The sequence below is a fragment of the Nanorana parkeri genome, unplaced genomic scaffold (genome assembly GCF_000935625.1).
Source record: "Nanorana parkeri isolate BGI_ZX_2015 unplaced genomic scaffold, ASM93562v1 scaffold125, whole genome shotgun sequence".
In the NCBI taxonomy this organism is placed as follows: Eukaryota; Metazoa; Chordata; class Amphibia; order Anura; family Dicroglossidae; genus Nanorana; species Nanorana parkeri.
In genome coordinates this window covers 1,543,758-1,566,378 of record NW_017306393.1, presented here as the reverse complement: position 1 = coordinate 1,566,378, position 22,621 = coordinate 1,543,758, and the positions used below count along the sequence as shown (strand labels likewise).

Here is a 22,621-nt window from a genome sequence, read left to right as displayed (position 1 = left end):
GTATCACTCGGCTGTAGGTCCAAAAAAAAGTAGCCATCCTCCAGAAGGAAGGACAGTGTCAGCACCAATTCAGAAATGATTTTAGGATCTACAGCCGAGTGATGCACAAATAAGATTTATTTTTGTTAATAGTTAGGGTGCATTTTTAAGATTTAACTTCTGAGTTTAGTGTCACTTTAAGTACTAATCTATATAGCACAATATCCCATATTGTATAACAAACTCAGCCATTGGTGACTTGGACTTTAAGTCAAACCATGCAACTAAAAGCATAGCTATGCTTCTAGAAAGACCCTTATATTGGTAATGCACAATTATAGCAAAACTGAGCAAGTTTTGTAGTGGTTTACCTTAAAGTGTATGTGTCAGCCATGCTAATAATCAGCAGTTATTTTGTATGTAAGTTATTTGAGAGAAGTCAAATTACTAATCCATTGGCACCTTTAACATTGTACAATTTATGTGTTTGCCTCATGCTGCAGTAAAGCCGCTAATTTCTTGTGAATATTACTTTAGAGGTTCTCTAGGAAGTTAAGCAGCTGAGGGCTGTAAATTTGAACAGCAGTCATGTTTCTAGAGAAACATGTTTGCCTCCTATGTGATAAGCTCAGTTTACAAAATGTATCAGTTTTGTTTTCATCAACACCATGCAATCCAAAGCACAAATACATACAACAATAACGACACATATATAGCTATTCACATCAAGACAAAACATCACTAGGAATGACTTCACACAGACAGCATGCAACTCTACAACAGCAATCTGACAAACAATCTCGCCTTCAGTACTGTATAATTAAGTTAGTATTGTAGCTCCAGTTTGTCTGCAGTGATGGCCTCCATCCCATCTAGACTGAGAATTTCGTTTTTCATTGCAGCGGTGCAGGCTCATTTCTGTCAGGGTACATTGCCTTAATGGCACTGTTGTACTGCTTTGGGTGTGTGAATCATTGTGTTAGGGTTGTTGCTCAATGAACTCAACACATGCTCAGATAATTGCTTGGTATAATGTTACTGCAAGTGGGCTGGTTACACGTCACGCGGCTTATCCATTGATTGCAGGGAGATCGTTCTCAATTGTTCATTATAAAACTGGTGACATTATCAGTCAGACATGACCCCTCTCTATACTGCATACATTATTCCAAGTCTTTATACTTGCACAGAGTGTATAATGGAATAGGAAACAGTATTTCAGAGCTTCAGAGGGGATATTTTTTTTTTTTAGAAGGTGATATTTTAAGAGCATGTGAAAGCATTCAGTGATCTACTAATGCTATCCAGTAAAATTCAGCAACTGTGCTAAAGTCAGAAGCCTCATTTGGTTTATCATAATCTGAGTTCTGTGTAACTGCTTGCAGAATCCTGGGTCAAGAAGGAAGGCAGCAAGAGTTAACTTCCAGATACCTGTGCCTCAAAGTTTACATTTAGATGTCATTCTGATGGAAGAGGTAATTCGATCATGCTATAACTGCAGTTGTTCGAACATGCAAATAGGTTTTTTCGTCCTCCTAACAATCTGAAAGTTTGTTAGGGATAACAAATAAACAGCGTCTAAAGTTTGCCCATATGTTTTTATGGCAAAATCTGTTGTCAGGCTGTCTGAAATTAAGCCAAAGGTAGACCAGGCATTTGTGTGTCCAGATTTGGGAAGAGCTAGGTTGACTACTTTTAATACTGAGCCAATTTTTAATTAATGTTATGAAATACATTTAGAAGTGTTTTACACTGTCCCATAACTAGAGGATACCAGAGGTGTGGGGTGGTGGACCATCCAATCTGGAATATAGCTGACGTTATGTTGTTCGTCTGGTATAGAGGGATTCTATTCAGCTGGCTCTCTGCCACACTACGGCCTACATATCAAATACAGCTTAGAGATATATGGAGCCCAAGAAAAAAAAGGTGAAATCGTCTGGTAGACAGTTAACACTGGAATGGGTGTCCCATTGGGTGATTTACCCTCACCTCTTGCTCTTGGGACAACTCTAACATTTTGGATTTCCCCTCAATTCTTGTCTCGGTGACAATGGCCACCAGGGTAAATGAAGAGACTGAATCTACATGGGACAGAGACAGCAATAAAAACTTGACAGAGATTCTTCTCCATCTCTGCTCTATCCAAAACCACAGAAAAAAAGTTTTTACTTGATACTTTTAGAAATATTGCAGTATTTCAGTCTTATACAGTTTAGCATTTAGCACTGCGACTAACTTTCTGTCATTCAATCAATGAATATACTTTACAAGTATAATTCTATCTACACTGCCATGAAAAGTATCTTATTCCTCACTTTCATACATACAGATTAACATTGGGCTTGTGATTTTTCGCTGATTAGAAGGCAGTACTGCATTATTTTGCATATAAGCAGTGTTACATCTATGAAAAGCTTAGTTGTGTTGAGAAGCAAGGGTAAATGACCAGCGCAGAGTTTTATCTTTTATCTTTGGGATTACCTGACTCCACATGCTGGTGTTGTACAGGGCCCGCAACATATCTGGCCTCCGAATTTCATTGCAACCATGTTCAAGTAGCCTCTTGGCGGTAGATTTGTATTTTTTCTGTTCATGCAAAGACCAACGAAGAACACTGATGACATGTAAGACAGCACTAGATCCCACAAAATGCATGTGCAGGGATGTAGGCAGAAATAAATACTCTGTACTAGGGTAAGCCATGGCAAATGAAGGATTGGTAATCTTGCATTCATATTTAAAACAATTGCACTATATTTTTGAAATTTATGGACACACTTCACATTGTTAGGATGTTATGTTCATATTGGGAGACTATAGTGGTTTTGAGTCAGTTACATACATTTAAAAAATATGTTTTTCAGTTTTTAAATGATTGTTTAATATATTTATTTACTTTCTCCAACAAGTTTTATTATTATAACATTAAACACAAAGAATTCTCAGAGCATTCTGGGCTAGCTAACAAGACAGCACATCAGAAAGTACCTGCTTTGGGAGTTGGTGTGTCTGAATGAAACTTCAGACTGAGCCACCTAATAACAGATCAATGACAAGCATGAACTGTATGTTAAGTTCAGCTTAATGCTGAGCAAATCAGTTCTGTAAACAGGCTTTTATTTTTTTTCAATAGAGGGATAAAGCAAAGGGAAGGAAACAGGTCAAAATAAGTCTAAAGGAGAAGGCAATTGATATTTCAGCCCTTCCATCCACCATGTCATAGGAAAAAGAGACAGTGGATACAATGAGGTAAAATTGTAGGTGTTTTTTTGTTTTGTTTTTGTTTGTTTTGGGGGTTTTTTCTGTCTTTTTTGCTGTGTGTTTTTTTTACTTTAGTACTGTATGGGGTTTTGTCTTTTTGGTCTTTTTTTAATTGAAATGTGTTATGTGTAATGTCGATAAAAATGAAATAAAAAGTTATCGATCAAAATAAGTCTAAAACTCAACCCTCTGGCTCAGATGAAGAATACAAAACACTTATAGGAGATATTTAATTATATACATAAATATGGCTGATGTGGAAAAAACAAAACCTTTTGTTTTCCTAAAATCTAAATAACTTCTATTCTGGGTCCTGAAGCCTGGGGGTTTGTAGGTCTTTGGGAGCGATAAAGACTCCATTCTTAGGTCCACATTTTACATGATAGTCAGACTTCTTTATTGGACATCTAAATTTAAAGGAGAACTATGAGGTGAGTATGACAATGAGACTGTCACAGGTCGACTCAGTAGATCGGGAGGTGAGCGAACATATACCGACGTTCGCTCACCTCTCGATCCTGTCACAGCTCTCTGACGTGACATGGGAGGGGCTGTATTCCCCCCTCCCCGCTCTGATCCGCCAGCGCTGACTGGCGGATCGTACGGGGAGGGGGCGGTACAGCTGGGGAGGGGGCGGATCCCGACAATTATATCCCAGACATAATTGTCGGGATCCGCTTCAGCTGCCGCGTCTCAGTATCTCAGTATAACTGTGACGTCTCAGTATACCGCGAGCTACAGCTCGCGGTATACTGAGCATAGGGTGACGGGAGGACGCTAGTTTGTGTCCTCCCGTTACCCTAAGGAGAACTATGGGGAAATGCCTTAACCCCATAGTTCTCCTTTAATTTCATTCTGAATGAATATTCATATGAATTTTGTTAAATTTGGACATTCAGATACATCTGAATTTCCAAATGCGAACAAGTCAGAATGGGAACAAATCCAAATGTTCATTTAATGAAAATTCAGATCCATCCAAATTTCATTCAAAACGAAACTAAAATGGGACATGTGATTGTTCTCTGGCCAGTCAGATGGGTTTTTTTCGCTGTTGGGGGTTGCATTACAGGCATGTCATGTGACTCTCTGTTGTGGATCTTTCTGAAATGAAAATTTGGACGGATATGAAATCCGAATAATGGACCAAATCAAATTTCAGATCCGAAAAACGGAAAAAAAAAAATCCGAACCAATCCGAAATTAAACAATTTTTGTTGTTTACATGTTTATTTATTATTAATCTTAGCTCTCTACAGGTTTTTATATATGTGAGCTAACAGATGCACAGGACATGTATTTGTGGGAGCTTGCTACTGGGTGAAACGGCTGACTGCTGACTGAACACTAAAAAAACATACAAATGATGCTTGTTTGTGTTGTTTGTTTTATGTTATGGACTTGCATACAAACCCCCCTGTTGAATAAAAGTGCAGGGCAAAGCTGACTGGACTTCAGATATTTAATTGTTTTAAGTACTAGCCCCCTAACCATAATAAATGAAGAAAGAAAATATATACAAAACCACTATACATTCCCCCAGTGTCCATGTTTTCCCCAATTCATATACGTACAGCTCATATACGTACGTACAGAGCTTAACGAGTTTGTTAATGTAGAACAATCTAAGTGGTTCCTTCTAATAAATGAAAATTCTATTAGAAGTAAATGATCACAAAAAAATATATCTCTAGTCATATTCTGTTTTGATTTGAATGCCATTGGCCAAAATCATAAAACCTTTTTTTGCCATGAAAATGCCAAGTACAGAAAGTATTTTATTATGGGCACACTCAAACATGGAGGACCAGTTGAGTGGCAAGGATACTGGAACCAAGAGAAAGACATCTCTTCCTGATGACACCCCACGCAGACGAAGAACAGACGGGCCACCAGCCTCCATCAACTGGCAATGGGCAACCGTGTTACCTGGCTGATCTGTTCGCTGGCAGTTTTAGCCAGAAGGTGTCGGGGGTCATCCACAACAACGCTGTAGTGCGTTTTCTCCTTCTCATGGGCAGCTTTGTATAATTTCTGATCAGAACAGTACAGGGAAGTTATAGCTTAATATCGGCACAATATAAACTTGCATAAAATACTTTTGGATAAATTAAATTATAGAGACAAAAAAATTTAAACTTAACAAAGAACGGGTTTAAACCAAAATAAAGATGTTGGTAAGTAATAGAAATATTATAACAGAGGTAAAGTAATACATGAAGTATCCTTAAATCTGTAAAAAAAAAAAGCAGAGGAGTTGAATACATTTATATAATATAACAGATATATATTTTTTCCTAATGGTACACATATTAAACACATAGGAGGGAATTTATCAAAACTGGAGCAGACGAATTCTGGAGCAGTTGCCCATGGCAACCAATCAGCTTCTCTCTCAAGTTTGCTCAGTTAAGATTTGAAAATGAAAGAGAGAAGCTGATTGGTTGCCATGCACAGCTGCTTCAGATTTTCTCTGCTCCAGTTTTGATAAATCCCCCTCAGAGATAAGACTATTTTATTGTAACAAGAGCCATAGTAAGCTAACAGTATATAAAACTAGCATAGTCATACAAACAGTTCAAAAATATGATAGACATATTTCATACAATGATAAACAGTTAAATGGTTAGGTAAGAATGAAAAGTATTTTAGGTCATGTGACTAAATCTGATTAGTTTCTTTCTACAATATCTTACCATTAGCTGCAATCTAACTGGAGTTTTTAAACCAAGACGGATAAAGTATTACCTACAACCCAAAAGACACCCAATAGTAGATACATGATTGGGCTCATGTATCTACTATTGGTAACTAAAGTGGTAGAGAGGAGTGGTATGCAGCAGCTAATAGCAGCCAATTGGAACTCTATGGTAATGAAAGCTGATATTTATTTGGCTACCATGAGATGTATGTTGTTTAAATACAGAAACAAATATGTATGGGACTATCCATTATACTGTCGTATAGTATTAATGTTACACTATTGTAATTTTCATCAAGGTTTTTTTGGGATGAATCATAAAGATTTTTCTTTCTTTTTAATAAATAATGTTTTCATGTGTATTTGAGAAACTTTAAAAGCTTTTAAGCAGATATGCTGTAATAATTAGGGGGTGAATTCCTGAAAAGGCTACAAGCATGTGAACCTGGTTTTAAACTGATCAGTCTATTTTACATTTTTCAACTTTCTCTGAGGCTCCATTCACAGCTAGGTGTATTGTCACAGCTGATTCAGTGCGGCAAAACGCTCCACCCAAGGAATCCCATTCATTTCTATGGTCCCTTTCACACAGCAGAAATATGCCTGTCGCTTGAAATAGTACATGAGCTACTTTAGGGCAGATTTCAGCACCAAATTCTAAATCTTATTGAGTCCCATAGACTCAATAAAAAAATCTTGAAAACGTTAATTGCGATTGTTTTTGCACGCATTTTGCCCATTCACCTGAATTTGCCCAAATCCGCTGACAAAAATGCAACGCAAAAAACTTTCAGAAAAGACTGCATAAAACGCGTGTAAAGCGCTGGTAATAGGTGTTGCCTGGGTGTGAATGGAGCCTTAAACTGGAAGTTATTTTGAATTAACAGATATTTTCTATTCAATGAATAGCCTCATAGTTCCCATACATATTGCATGTAAGGAATCAGTGCAAAGATATCTACTAGTATCTCTCCACATACAACTAAGACCAGTTAACCGTGTGTATCAGAAATGGTATAGCAGTGTTAGCTACATCATGTTATCTGTACAATAGTGTGGCCTCTCAGCTTACCTAAGTCAGGAAGTTACACAGTATGCAGCTGTATGGTAAAAAAAAATCTTCCTTTCTCACATTAGTTCCCATAGGACACCTTCATTATGATGTTTTATGCTAAGTGTCAGCAAACTCTATAGAATGCTGATTCAGTAGCACAAGGCTACTTATAATTAACCTGGATCTACATCAGATGCCATCACCCTTAAGGCAGTGGTCAACTTACCTCGTTTGCCAGTTGAGTAGCATACTTGAAGTGATTGAACAGAGGAGTATCCTCTGTGTACTTGAATTTGGACTTTGTCTTTTCAAAGGACTCACGGTACTTGTACTGTGAAAGAGAGAGAGAGCGGTTGATCAAGGTTCATTCATCTTTACGCTCAGTCAGGCATATTAGAATAAAGCAACGTACACTAACCCAAAGAAATTAGCCAGATTCCCATTTTGCTAATACATCTACAGTAAGCTGTAGTCTGCTTGGTTACTGCGTCAGTTTGGGCATTGCTCATTCCACTGACATATTAAACAAGCCCGATTCCCTGTACTGAATTATTATCATAGAAAAGTCATAACATGTATGTAGAATACCGAACACTTAGAATGCATCAACTGGGTTTACAAAAGTAGGCAGGGAAAGTGCAATGATCAAACTATATATTATAATTCATAGCAGCCAATCTTATTTTTTTGGAGTAATTAGTGGGCATTGATCAAGTTGGCATGCCAAATGGACTACCAATCAGTGCTGGAGGGTGTGGGAAGGAAATAGCAGGGTAACATTTATCTAAGCTTCTACAGATAGAGCAATGGTGTCGATCTCAAGGACTGTCAATGGAGCTAGACATGGCTATCCACTGATAGGGCTATCAATGGTGCCAACATCTAAGCAGCTGGTAATAATGCTGCAATGATTTCACTGCAGGAGTAAAGAAAGTTACAATTACTTTTGCATGATATTCTAATTATTCGAGTTTCACCTGTATATACAAATTATACCATGTAATGCTATACTGTAGTTTGATCATGGTTCTATTTTAAGGGAAATCCTTCAAAAAAAATGGTATATATATGTGTGTGTGTGTGTACTTACTGCACTGTAGAGTTTTTTGTTTTGTCCTGCCAGAGTAAAGTCAGGTGTGTCGTAGGCATAGCAGCCGATGCCCTTCAGCCAGGTCAAGTCCTCTTTATATTTGAACTGTGGACAAAAACATAAAGTTATTACTTCATCATCAAAAAGGCATCAATTTCTTTTGACTATTTCTTTTTTTACATTACTGTGCATGCTAACAAACCCACAGTGCCATTATTTTCTGTCATAACAAGATTGCGGACATATTCTTAGGGTGGCCATATAAAGCCCAGTTAAAGCAAGTGGCGTATCTAATTCTAGCATCACTTGGGACATTTAGGCAGTGTAGAGCTAGGCAGCTGTTTCAATATAAGAATATATCAGTGGAATTACACACTAGGAAACTGTTTGTTATTATTGCTTTCTCCCACAATTATGAAGAGCCTTAAAACCCAACTGTCTTTATACATACAGTACTATGTGCTGCAGCAAGGGTTAAAAAAAACAGTGTTGGCAGTGTGCTGAAGAATCAGTCCACTGCTCCCACACACAATGCGCCCCTGTACATTGCTCACGCTACCTGGGCAGTGCTGTAAATGGGAGCATTTTACAGGTCGAACACCTGGGCTGCTGCATTGTGTGTGAGAGCAGCAGTCTGACTCTCCAGTGTGCTGCCAGTACAGGGTATTTTAACATGCTATGTAAAAAAAACACAACAAACATATGTATTACTCTATATGCCACCTAACTGCACAACAGCATTAAATGCAAAAGGTTTTATTGAGCCCTAAATCACCAGAATAAAGTACAACTGAAAACAGGAACTAGTGCTGGATGACTTTTCTAATTGCTCTGTGTCTAATAAACTGTAATTTCACTGCTGCAGTTGAGATACTATTCAGAGCAAACAAGCTGGCAAATCAAGAAAAGAAAAAGCCGTGCAAGAAGTCATAGCAACCATTCGGAATTTACCTTTTATTGACTTAAGCAAGATTAAATCTTGTTGGTTGCTATGGATTTCTGAACATTATATATTGTTATATTGAACTACCAGCTTAAGTTTTGGAATACAGAATAACCCAGAGATGTCCCATTCCTTCCAGTTTACAGATATACTTAGGACAACTTGCCATACCATTCTGGTGGACTTCAGTCTGCTGAACATTGTAAGAAATGAAGATAAGTGCTTTCTTGTTGTTTACTTGGGGGCTGCGGGTGGTATAGATCCCTCAGTGTAATTTGCTGGAATTGGCCCCAGTTAAGCAGAACATTTCTCCTTTTATTGGATGTTTAGTTTTGTTTGTCATCATGCAAGTTACATATCATTCAAAGGCCATTAACTTACATCGCTGACAGAATCTGTCACTGCGCGGTGACGGAAAAGCTCAGGGTGATCGGGAATGGACCTCCATATACCCAGCTGGCTAACATACTTCTCTTTATATTTAACCTAAAAATAGAAATAAAGATGTTGAAAATACATGAAAAGTTTAGAATTAGCATGGAAGAATGCTGAAAAGTGTACATATCCTTTTAGCCACTTACACTGCTGATGTCGTCGGTGACTTTGCGGTGGTAGATGACATCCAAGGCGTCTTTTACCGTGTGGTATTTTCCCTTGGCTTTCTCAAAGGTTTCTTTGTACCGTAGCTGTGGAAAACAGGAGAGAAGTGTCATAAATTGTATGAGTATAGTGGACCCTCCCCCACACCCCCTTTCCCATTCATACTCTGGCCTCATGTGACATAAAAGGGTCAGATCTGTAAATATTGTGGTTCTGCTTTGATCCAAGTGAATTGAATCTCTAAAGACTCTGGCTCTGCTGGTCAAGGAGCCTGCTTCAATGTTGCAGAGACAATAGTGAGTGAGACCCCCCTCCCCCACCATAAGAAGGTGGCATCAGGTGGGTGAAGCTGGGAACGTGGGTGCAGAGATCTCTCTACCAGAGTTCTATAATAATTTACAGAGTGCTAGTGGGTGGCTCAAAACTATTCATTTTGGTTTTAATTTTGGGTGGAATACTCCTTTAAATAATAGCCCTGGCTTGTGTGACTGAGTCTGAATAAACATTTGTACAAAGCTAATGGTTCCAAGGGATATATAAAAATAATTTTGGTGTCTTTACTTCCTAATATTCAGCAACAGCTATTTTTGAAATGTTAAGTTCTTCCAAACACATGGCCACAACCAGACACTGTTTAGTACTCTATACCTACATTCCCCAGAACTCCTGAACTGTCCTAGGTTTTTGATGATAGCCATAAAACTGGTGGAATCTGACTTTAGGATTCAGACGTTCATGGGAAGACTGAGATTAGAGCCAAGTGTATATATACCTTCATAGGTCTTAAGGTGTAAACTTGACACATTTTGATCTGGAAAATGCACATTCTCCAATTTTTGGTGCACCACCTTAAAAAGACTCAGACAACACAGTCAGCAAGTAAGTCCCTCTAACCAGTACTTAATACTTACATCGCTAGCATTGAGGTAAGCCTTCTTGGCTCTCAGGATGATTGGAGTGTCAATCACTGAAGTATACTTGTGCTTCAGTTTTTCGTACTGTGCTTTGTATTTTTTCTGGAAACAAAAGAGCAATAGTATATCTCAATTAATATACAGAATTTAATAAAATACATATTAAATGTAAGTATATTTTATTGCATTTTTGACTGATGCATGTTAAGTCATCCCCAACACAAGAACCCCGTAAGTGTTGAATGAGTCATTGGTTGTTGTCACCACTTGTTCCTAGTTAAATCACCTCTATTTCGTAGAATTGTCATATATTTCCTTAGTTCCCCTTTTTTACACTTCTGTAAGTTTGACATATCAAAAATAATAAATAATTGAGAGGGCCTAAGAGCTGGCAAAATCTGGCTATGTTGAATGCAAGATTTTACTGGCTTAGCCTGGACTATGGCTATGAATGACATATTAAGGGCAAGAAGAACCCCACAAAATAGTTGCTCTGATAAGATACAATATCAAAAGTTTATTGCCACACACAAATTCGAGAATCAAAACCCTAACACATAAAACCATCTAAAAACCAGAATGTTCCCACTCCAATAACATTATTGGCATTGAAGAAATAAATCACAATATGAATAAGCCACATAATGAAAATATATATATATCAGTGTGGTCGAGGCCCGGTCTATAATTATTGAAATATCACATACAATGTATCACACAATTTATAACAGCCCCCCCTAACCTGATTAACACATGGTCCATGTGCTTACGAAATGCTAGATGAAAGTAATATGGCTGAAAAACAGGAAGGGCTGGTAAACAACAAGAGGGTGCATGGCGGAAATAGACCCAAGAGCTACTTCACATGCTCTGTGGATAGTATCCCAATTCATCATTTGGCTGTAAATGGCTGACACCATCACAGCACTGGGTTTAGATCCTACCAAGGATGCTATCTGCATGGAGTTTCAATGTTATCCGCAAGTATTTCTGGGCTCCCTCTAAATGCTCCCATTTTCTCCCACAATACAACTATACTGGTAAGTTAACTGCATCCCTCCCAAACTGGCCCTGGTGTGGTAGGCTCCTTATACTATGAGCCCCTTTGGAGTACAGAGATTGATGTTCTATGTATTTTGTAAGGTGTTATACAAATAAATATAATTAATGATAAAAGTCACTGGTTTATGAACAGCACCCATGGTCTAAAATTACTTACAAATGTTAAAATCTTACCTCGCTGACCAGGTCCTTGACAAATTTAGCAAGTTTGTTTGCTTGTGTCTGTCCATCAACATGGTGATGGGGTCTCTCTTTAGTTGCAACCTCTGTGTATAGGTACTAGAAAAAAAAGATAAGTAATGTTTATAATAAGCAAGACTTCACATTCTTACCCTACTAAACGCAGCTTTTTCCACCTTTCTCGCAGACTGCACCTCATAGCATGTTCAGAACAGCACACAGAGACACCTAAAGAATGCTTTTTACATATTGTCCCACCCAGACAAGGATAGAATTGGAAAATTTTAGATGTAGAGACAGGTAAGGAATGAAAATGGTTGTGATGATGTGTTAAATATTACATGTAACGTAGTATATACACATACATTATATTTATCAGCACTGAAATTGTAAAGTTGATCATTAAGGACTGTGTGGGTGGGTACTGGTGGACTGAAGCCACCTCCAGTGTCTTATACTGGTAGTCAGATAACAGTGTATTCCTCTAATGGAGTTCCTAGTTTCATCCACAGGAGGCAATATATCCTTGCTTGGCTACAGGCTAGGTAAAATAGTATTAACACATTGATTTGATTAATTGCTAATCATTCAATTTATTAGTCATTGTAACAACATATGGCCAGTTGAGGGATCTCACCTTGCTCTGAAGTTGTTGTCCTGCCTTGGCTCTAATAAAGTCTGGAGTATCTAGTACAGAGGTGTATACTGTCTTCTGTTTGTTGCCAGCTGCTCTGTATACATTCTAAACATAGAAGACAATTGATTTTATTCATAAGCCATGCAATCAAGCACAGAAAACCATCTTAAGATCATCACATATACTCTTTTATGCTAAGTGCATGCATGCTAAGAAATGTGTAACTGTAACACTTCCAGGTATTTATTACCTCTCAAAGAGATGACAAAACTCCCCCTGACAATGCTTTCTTCTGCTATACTCTCCAGAAGGGCAGCACTATCTTTGTTCAGGCATCACCCATGGTCAGCGCCAACTGGACTGGAGCACCAACTGAACTAGTCAGCGCCAACTGAACTGGAGATGAGAATCCTGTTGCCTGTACAGTTCTTGCCTTCACAAATGTCTGGCACAGATACGCTGCTGCTGCAGCCTCTCACCTTATGAATTGCTACAAAATTACAATGTCGCAATCTAATCACTGCGGGAAAAGAGACTGAGGAAAGGCTTCCTCCTACCTGCATCAGACTGATGACATCATCCCAGCCGAGACAACATCTCTTGTCTAGAGCACAAGGATGGCTTTTTAATGATAAAAGATAGAGTTTTTTAAATTTATACTGCTGATGTATTTTGTGAAAGGCCAGGAATTTATTTATTCACATTCATAGTAACTAAAGGTACTGAAAATCCCACTTGAATTGGAGGTCATTTGACCAACAGATTCCATGTGTACTAGGTAGCAGGTTTTATTTATCAAAATGTACAAAGAAAATTCTATACAATAAACAAACATTTATGGTGCAGTTTATTTACTGCATTCCTTTAATATCTTCCTTGTATTGTGAAGTTTATCTTTGTCTTTAACACTGTACCTCATCAAACATAACTGTTTTACACTGAAGAGCGTGCAAACATTCTATGAGCATCCAATTGTGTTCCGTACCTCTCCTTTTGACATGTCTAAATGCCAAAATGTAATTCTTAATATTGGCAATACCCATATATGTGGCAGCATGGAGCTGGGCCTTATTCCATGCTGCCACATATGCGCGTATGTGCTTTGTCCATGCTCAGTTGCACATCTCCAGCACAACTGTGACAGTGCTATGACCAAAAGAATCTGGTCACATGGCAACAATTGAGGTCAGTAGGACAGGCTCCCAATCATGGGATTACTGTGACAACGAATCACAGTGATGACATGATTAGGTAGTCTATGTAATGCATGTTACGAACACCAGCGGTATGGGGTTGAAGAGAACTACTCATGACTGAGCTTCTGCAGGAATCTGAATATTCAGTCTTGAAATATTATAACTGAGCAGGCTTCCTAGGAAGGATTTTTATGTCTCCTATATTTAGCATTACTTACTTTGTCTGAAATAGGCACTTTAACTGAAGTATTGAGGGGGTCAGTTGTCACCTGATGCAGTTGCGCTTGACCTCATGTATAATCAGAGGCATGGTGGCAGAGTGTGAGGTCAGACAGACATCCAGGGACCTCTGACCCTCAAAATTGCTCATCAGTCGAAGTTCCTATTGTTCTATGCTGATGGGTATCTTTTAAACACCCTCCTGGTAAATGAAACATGATACTGCTATGAATTCACTTGACATGACAGAAAGACTGCAGATCTGAATTTGTGTCTATAAACCTTGTCCTCCCTCTCATCTCTCATTTCATCAGCCAATCTACTGGTATGATTTGTAATTAGCAGAGTAAACATGTTTAGCATTTTTAAGGCCAGGCATGTACTATCTGCGATGGATATCGCTTCATGGCAGAGCTTTGTCCTGTACTCTACAGTATACCTCAGGTGTGGCACCAGCTTGTTTTCATGGGAATATCACAGACTGTAAATAAAAAAATACCGCACTCTGGGATGCTATCAAATTTTCTTCTTTATTAAAAGCCAGGAGGATACATTACTGAAATGTTTTGTACTAAGGCAGTGCTTTGCCAAAGAGTGAGAAAAGCACTATATCTCAGATTGAAATACGTATCCTTTGTTATTCAAAGCCTTAGGCATATACTATATTGATTTTTCCACATTTGCCTACAACCTCTAAAACTATAGATATGTTACTTACCTCGCTGAGATGTGTCTTTAGTTCTTGAACAGTCCTGTATTCTGGGGTGTCTAGTACCACACTGTACTTGTTCCACATTTTCTTGGCAGGTGTGGTGTACAGATAGTTAGACTGAAAAAACAAACAAAGGTATAAATACAGTTTGTAACATTTATTATTTACTACTGACCAGAAGCCAATAATGAATTACTGCTTGGAAAGGCAAGTATTTAGCACTACCGTTATAATGTGGCACAATATAACATTCGCTTACCCAGAGTTTGCGAAGGTCACGAGCCCGCACCATATCTGGGGTGTCATACAGGAAGCACCCAAGACCTTTCAGCCACTGTAAGTCTTCCTTGTACTTATTCTAGGAGAGACAATGGGAAAAAAGTTTAGTTCATGTTATCTAGTCATAATATCACTTTGTAAGGTATTCTTTTCCAATTGTTTTTCTTACTTTTCAATAAAATAATTTTTACACACACAAGGCTTTGTTGTCTTGTTTCTGCATCACTTATGCATATATACATGTGCAATATCAGACAAATACAAACAATAAAGGTAATGGAGCTTAGTTGGTCGCTTAAGAGGTCATACAGACATTTTTAGGAATATTAACAGTGGAAACAAAATATATTGTGTGTATTCTTGTCCAATAGCGTTTAGGGCAAGTCAAACAAATGTGAAACATCATGCCCCGCTGCCCAAGTCCTCTGAAGCATAGGAGAGTGGCATAGGGGAAGATTTTGGTGAGTCTGGAGAGTACCAGCATGATAGAACTTTATAGTAAGCCTCTAAAGTATCCCCCCCGTGCATTCTAGTAGTGCCTAAAGTTCAATCCTCCTTGCTAACCTTTGAATTTACAAGCCAGTTCACGAGGCAGTTTGGTAGACATTACAGAGAAAAACTGGTACAGAGCCGAGATTCTGCCTCTTTGCATTGTTTCCCGAATGCATCTATTTTTAAAAACTGTTTCTGATGTGATATTGTTTGTCTCTTTCAGAGGGGGCAACTTAAGCTTTTGAAGAAAATTGTCCTAGGTCAGGACGCCCTGTGGTCAAAGTAGTGTCCTATCTAATATAGACCTTTGTCTATCCACTATTTCAACTATTGAGGTTATAGCCCTGGCAAAAATACAGGGTGTGGGCATTTGAGAAGATAAATTGCAGAAATGTTTCCATTATGCATGTGTGAGTGTATAGGGCATAAAAATAGTTTTGCCTTGTTTCGGAAGCAATAACATTAGAGGATCAATATGGTTTATAAATAATACAGTAACATTTGTGACCATTGTGTTATTTAAGCATTATTTTTACAGGTTCAGGACCCCCAGTCCTTTTGATGATTTGAGGGGATACAGTGTCTTTCAGGCAAACCTACACCCCCTAGAGCCCAGGAGAATTCTTAAGGTGCCAGAGTGGAATTTGTTCAAGGCAAGCAAGGGAATATGGATAGGTGAAGTTCTGAAGTAGTATAAAATGTTTGGCAATAACGTAATTTTAATCGTGACAATTCTGTCAATCCATCAAAGAGGGTATGTAGACCACAAATCCATCGCCTCCGACAATTTTCCAAAAAGGGTGTATGATTCGACTTAGAAAGAGTAGCTGTATCCAGGGTAAGCTTATTTCTCAGGTACAGCAACGTATGAGATTGCCAGAAGAAGAGGAAATGACCCTTACGATTTCTAACAGTAAGGTTGAACAAATTAAACTTCCAACTTATTGGAATTGACCCTAAATCCCAATACATTACCTTGTTGGGAATTCTATCCAAAAGAGATAACCAGATATAAACAAAACAACAACCATAAATATGAAATATAAATATAATATCCCGCTACAGTATTACTTACATCGCTGGTTATCTCTCCAACATAGCGGCAATGAATAGTCTGTGGGGTGTATGGCATAGAGATCAAGTGACCTTGCAGTTTGAAGTAGTCCGCTTTGTACACCAGCTGAAAGACAAAGGAAAGGGTGAGATAATAACCGTGTACAGTGTCAAAATGATGCAATGTCATTTATCAGCAAAGAAGATCAACAAAACTTACATCACTGATGGCATCCTGTGTAGCTTTGACTTGGCGGATTTCTGGAGTATCCGGAGTTGTATGTATTTTATCCTTCTGCTTGTGATATAAGTCACGGTAAAGCCTCTGAAATAAAAAAAAAAGTAAAATACTTTACTACATGCACAGTTAAAACATAATCTGCCACAGAGTTCAACTAAAACACCTTGATCTTCTATAAGATAGAAAAGGCTTCCAGTTTCTTACTTTAGAGAACAAATACATTTCCGTAAATTGTAGGAACGCCTTTCCATCTTCCAAGGGCGTTTTAAAAAACACAATAGGCTTTGGCCTCAGGCCTAACAGTGTAGGTACCCTACCAATAGATATGTAAGTAGTAGGCTGGATTCAGAGGGTGTAAAAGAATGTACAAGTCATTTTTTTCAGCCTGAACCTTTCCAACCTAAGGTTCCAGCCACTGACCTACCAATAGAGAGCTACTTGCTTCCTCAAAGGCAGCTTCTTTCTAGCAATAAGGATCCAATTATGCTAACTCCATAACCTTCTTTATGTAAGGACTGATGAGTCCAAAGGCAATGCTTTTATTACCAATAGCCAGTACTGGGAAACTTGAAAGCCAACTACTTCAAAAATTAAAAATGGAGATACTGCAGAAATGATATTTTCTCCAAAAATCATTAGTCAGGAGTGTCAAGGGAGCCCTCGCTATCAGTAAGCTGACAAACTCTCAAAGGAGGTGAACAATTTAACTTTAGAAAGCAGAGCCGCTAACATTAGCCTTTACTAAGAAAGTGAGGGAGAGGATTTAAACTTGGTAAATTGTTTAACTTTGTTTAAAGTAACATACTGTAAATCTCTGTCCATGTTGGTCTGCAACCCCTGCACATCCACCCAGGTGCTGATTGGCTAGTTCACGGAGTGCAAAGAGCGTATTCAATGTGAAGCACATATAAGATTCCTAGGTTTATGTGGCTTTGCCAATAAAATATGTTTAACATCCTTCAAGATTTACATTAAAACCTTTTTGAACTACACTTTGTTTAAGGTTCTGTCAAGTCACATCTTTTTTTTTTGGCTAACATTTTTCTACATGACTAATTAATAAAAGTACCTGAATATGCTGCTGTTGGTGAACCATAAACTATTTCACAAAGAGCAGGCTCTAAAAATATGAATGGACTATGAATGAATGAATGACTCCTTACCTCATTAAGGATTTTGTTGACTTTCTTGATGTTGGCAAAGCTGACATTATCTGGAGGCAGGGTGTAGGATTTAGCCTTTACGTGTTCATAGAGTTCTTTGTACTTGAGCTATGTTGGCAAAGACAAACACGGTAGATATTAGAACAATGGAGCCAGCATGCATTTCCTTGTATTTGGGTGGAAAAGCAGAGAATGTACTATTGTGAAGGTTGGATAAGGCAGTGAATGTACTCACATCGCTGCCAATGATCTGAGCTTTCTTGGCTTGTACGATGGACGGCATGTCCTTTGGAAGACTATAACCTGTAGGAAGAGATTTGACACTGGCCTCACGGTACAGAGCCTGGAGAAAAATAAAAATAGTTAGGACAGTATCACTATTACTACATCAGTTATGCCCTCATCATTCCCAAAAAAACTAATCACATCCGAAAATTACTTTCACTCGAAAAAGCCCTGGTCACTTACCAGCCATTAGTCTTGATATAAAACCTTTACAGTGTGTCTAAAACCTAAACTTTCTTTTAGTTTTGGATAGCGTATGGAAGAGCTGGCAACCTTTTCAGGTTTAATTTTTGTCTGCTTCCCAGCTGGAAAGACTCACCCTCCTATTTGTCCTAGTGACCTCCGTCATTGAAAGTATGGGCAAATACCAGTTTTGGAGTTGAAATCAGAACAAGAACAGAGTGAAAATTTTACATTGGGGAAACTTGTTGCTGTGAAAACTGCCTAAAAGAGTATTTTACTCACTTTGAAGAGATTGCCTCTCAATTCTTGTTGTGTCTACAGAAATTGAAGTTGGGAAAACTCCCCAATGCAACACAGATAGCAATAAAACTTGAAAGGAGTTTCCAAAACTAAAACTGGCTATAGATATAATCTAAGTAATCTTGAACCTAACTGTAATGCTGATCCTGAGCCCTAATGCTGTGTATCTGTATGCCCATATGTAGTCTTCTACATCTCTATACTGAGGGAGGGCCACTGCGGCCAGGGGCTTCATTTAGTGTGTGTGTGTGGGGGGGGTGACGGGCCCTCCGGCATCTGCTGCGGGTAAACTGGCTGGTGTGGCCACAGGAGAGCCCCCATTACCAACCAGGGCCCCCCCACTGACCACCAGGGTAAGGTGACCAGTTTTTTTAAGGGCTCATTCACACTGGAAACAGCCGGCATGTACAGCTGCGTGCTGCGTGCACGGCCATATCGGGCAGCTCCCGGGAAGGACAGGTGCTGCATGTGATTAGTACGCAGCCCCTGTTCTTCTCTATAGGACTACGCGGCCGTAAGCCGCCCTATGCTCACCCATCCTGCACATCGGTGCAGGTGATTGTACTTGTATGCTCGTACGGACGTGCAGGGCGGGTGAGCGTAGGGGGGGCGTACGGCCGCGTACTCCCATAGAGAAGGACAGGGACTGCGTACTAATCACACGCAGCACCTGTCCTTCCTGGGAACTGCCCGATACGGCTGTGCACGCAGCACGGAGCTGTACGTGTCGGCCAATTCCAGTGTGAATGAGCCCTACATGTCTCCGGGAACATACAATAATTTTTTTTAAATACTCACCTGATCCCTGGATCCACTGACAAGCACAGCCTCCCGTCTACCACGCTGTTAGAAGTTGCATACAGAGCGTGCTGGTTACTACTTAAACCAGCGTGCGCTGTGTGCAGCTTCTGAGAACATACGCTATTAGCGTTGCGGGAGCGATGCAAAATGCACAGCCGACTTCCTCGCTATGCTAATAGCGTTTCTTCTCAGAAGCTGCACACAGCGCGCCGGTTTAAGTAGTAACCAGCACACTCTGTATGCAGCTTCAGTATCTGTAATCTGGAATGATAAAGGGGTCACTGTTTTAGAGAAGGTTAGGACTGTATGATACGTTAAATAAAATATTAACCCTTCTGTAAGTGAAACTTTATTTTCTGGCAGTGCCTTTCTCAATGCACCGCCACGCCCCCTCCCGCCCCTGAATGCAGGTGTTTTTTTTCATTGGTAGATCTCAATGAGCTCGTCATTTGAAAAGTAGATCTCCAGACGAAAAATAGTGGGCACCCCTGCTATACATCTAGTCTTATTTCTACATGTGTTATAGTCGGCACACCTTTACATCTCTCTATTGTGTATGAACAGAAAAGGGACACACTTACATCACTGCGTATCTTGTTGGCGTTGCTTGCTCTGTCCAGTTCTACGCTATTGGTGCCTGAAATAACTTTTCCTCTAACATTCTTCTCATAGTCAGAGTGATACACAACCTGAGAAAAGGAGACATATAAATTGCATTAATTATGATGATTCTCTGAACAATGCTGAGGGTATATATGGAAAAGTAAAATGCAAACATTCACTTGTATTCTCTCTTCTTTCATAAATAAGGCTTCAGGCATTCAACTCTGTCAATAAATAATGTTGTCTCTGTGCTTTACATGAACGATACTCACATCACTACTTTGTTTACCACTGGTGGCAGCCTGGACGTAGACTGGAGTGTCCACAACTGAGGTGAAAGTCTTCTTCAACTCTTCAGCTTTAGCTTTGTATTTATACTGTTAAAAATAAAGAACATCTGTGTTAATTATTCTGGAAATGTATTACATTGCTAAACCCCCAAGTGTAAGTGCCCTTAGCACAGCATTCTGGTGTCCAAAGTGTTTGTATGTCATCATTCTGAGACTCCAAGTATTCAAAACATGTCCATGGTCTGTGCTCCAATTTTCTGGGCTACTTTTTGGTTTGTTTCTGGTATATTTTTTATCATAGGTATATAAGAGATTTGTTTTAAAATTAAATTGTCTGTTCTTGAGTTTTCAAGTTCAGCAATTCTCTGCTGTCTTACAGCTATTGTTACAGCTATTTTTGTTGTATTTTATTTCAATTTAAACATTTACTCCAAACCCTTCAGTATGGTGGTTCCTTTTGGTATTGTTTTCCTATTTTATATAGACAACTTATCCTTTTAAGTTTTTTTCTGCTGATTATCTGTTAACCAGGCATATAACTGCTGCTTTATCATAGGTGGCGGAAAATGGCTGGCATCTACACTTCAAAAAGGTGCCAAGGAAGAAATTGCAAACCATTTTCGGTTTGGCACTTTTTCATAAATAGTTTTGGCAGTATTATAATTGCTACCTGATGCTTCAGTCTAGCCACAGACATGAGATGGCAGGAAGTTATGACTACTGAAAAATCTTTTTTAACAGATCCTTTTAAATGCGGAAAAACATTTCAGCCAAGTGTTTATGCACTAAGCAGAATTTCATGGCAAAAGCCTTATCCAAGGAGTATTTGTATATCCAAACTGGCTTCCATTTAACTATTGTACTGTATCGGTTGACCACACGATGTCTGGAGCAGCTATAGTTTATCCATACATAATACCTTCAGCACATTTGATTTTTATCGGCTGGAAAAGATGACAAGTAATACATATTTGGGTAGCACTGCATTTGTAAATGTGAAAAACCCGTTCCAGCCGCCCCCCCGGGATGCCACTGTTCTAGAACTTACAATGCATGATGGTACATTGTCATTGTCCTGATTCCCTTGGACTATACTCTTAAGGTTCTATTTATCAATATTTCGCCCAACCGTACGCTGGGCGAATGCTGTTCACACAGCATTACAGCCACTAGATGGAGCCAAGGAGCATAGTAAACACATAGAGAACAGCATTCGTCCAGTGCATAGCCCAATGGAAGATTTGATAAATTGACCCTTTAGTGTGCTGTTGTTGTAGACCTTACGGGGTGGATTTACTAAAGGACATTTTCCTTTAGCATAGTGAATGAGGAGAAGCTCTGCTGACTTCCATCATCCAATCATGTGCAAGCAAAATACTGTTGTAGTTGTTTTTCTTAATTTCCATGCATGCGATTGGGTATTATTTGCAAAGTGAATTTTCCCCACATTCACTAAGCTAAAGGAAAATTTCCTTGCAAAGTGCAAATCCCCTTCCGAAGTGAACAACCTATTTGTTTTTAGTAAATCAACCTCTAAGTGTCTATTTGTGGTTTGCTAACAGTGATATCTTGCAGTCTCATAGTTTTTGGTGTTCTGGTCTACACATTTTGTTCCTATGATGTAGTACGAATGCTTTCCAAGTATTGTATTCCAAACGGGAACAAGCTATTGCACTTACATCACTACGGAGGTCATATGCGTGCTTGGCATGCAGGATCTCGGGTGTGTCCCAAACTAAGCAGCCCACTCCTTTTAGCCAGTTCAGGTCATCCTTGTACACAATCTATCAAAGAGAAAGAGAAAAGCATTAGTATTGTGAGTAGTACTCTCAAGGGCAAGGCCCTCCTAACCATCTTGTTTTGTAACTGTAATGTCTTCCTTATAAATTGCTGTGCAAACTGTTGGCACTACATAAATCATGTATAATAATAATAATAGCACTCACAACCATAATATTAGGATTACTACAAGATTTAAAAAAATCCTGTGGAAAAGACTTCATGAATGAAAGTCCCACTACTCACATCGCTCAGATGTTCGTTGACTTTGCGAGCGTGGACGTAGAGCTGAAGGTCAGGCAGGCAGATCCATTCATGGAGATATTTCCTATAATCGATTTCACTGACTTTGTGTTGTGTCTCCCGGGCAGCGACGATCTCCAGCATATCAGGAGCGATGTGGATCTTGGCCTTGTTCTTTTCATAGGTGTCTCTGTACAAACGCTGTCAAAAACACATTTAAGAATGAATGGGAAAGTTATTTTCATTTACTTATTAGTTCTACCACACCTTGAGCATAGGTTCAATGGGACAGATCCACCAAAACCAAAATAAAAGGGACTTCAACCTGGTAAGATTATTATGTGGTTATGTGGGGGGG

The 22,621-nt window shown here is 39.0% G+C and overlaps 1 protein-coding gene across 1 annotated transcript in view; it reads right to left on the bottom strand.

The window, feature by feature from the left end:
* The window catches only part of NEB (nebulin), a 203,642-nt gene that overhangs the window by 50,502 nt on the left and 130,519 nt on the right, over window positions 1-22,621 (bottom strand). Inside the window, 18 exon segments of the mRNA XM_018553609.1 lie at window positions 2,464-2,568; window positions 7,225-7,329; window positions 8,089-8,193; window positions 9,413-9,517; window positions 9,613-9,717; window positions 10,543-10,647; window positions 11,782-11,886; window positions 12,425-12,529; window positions 14,558-14,668; window positions 14,811-14,909; window positions 16,398-16,502; window positions 16,596-16,700; window positions 17,780-17,887; window positions 18,015-18,122; window positions 19,930-20,037; window positions 20,224-20,328; window positions 21,921-22,025; window positions 22,267-22,464. Of these exon segments, the coding sequence (XP_018409111.1) occupies window positions 2,464-2,568; window positions 7,225-7,329; window positions 8,089-8,193; window positions 9,413-9,517; window positions 9,613-9,717; window positions 10,543-10,647; window positions 11,782-11,886; window positions 12,425-12,529; window positions 14,558-14,668; window positions 14,811-14,909; window positions 16,398-16,502; window positions 16,596-16,700; window positions 17,780-17,887; window positions 18,015-18,122; window positions 19,930-20,037; window positions 20,224-20,328; window positions 21,921-22,025; window positions 22,267-22,464 (1,992 nt within the window).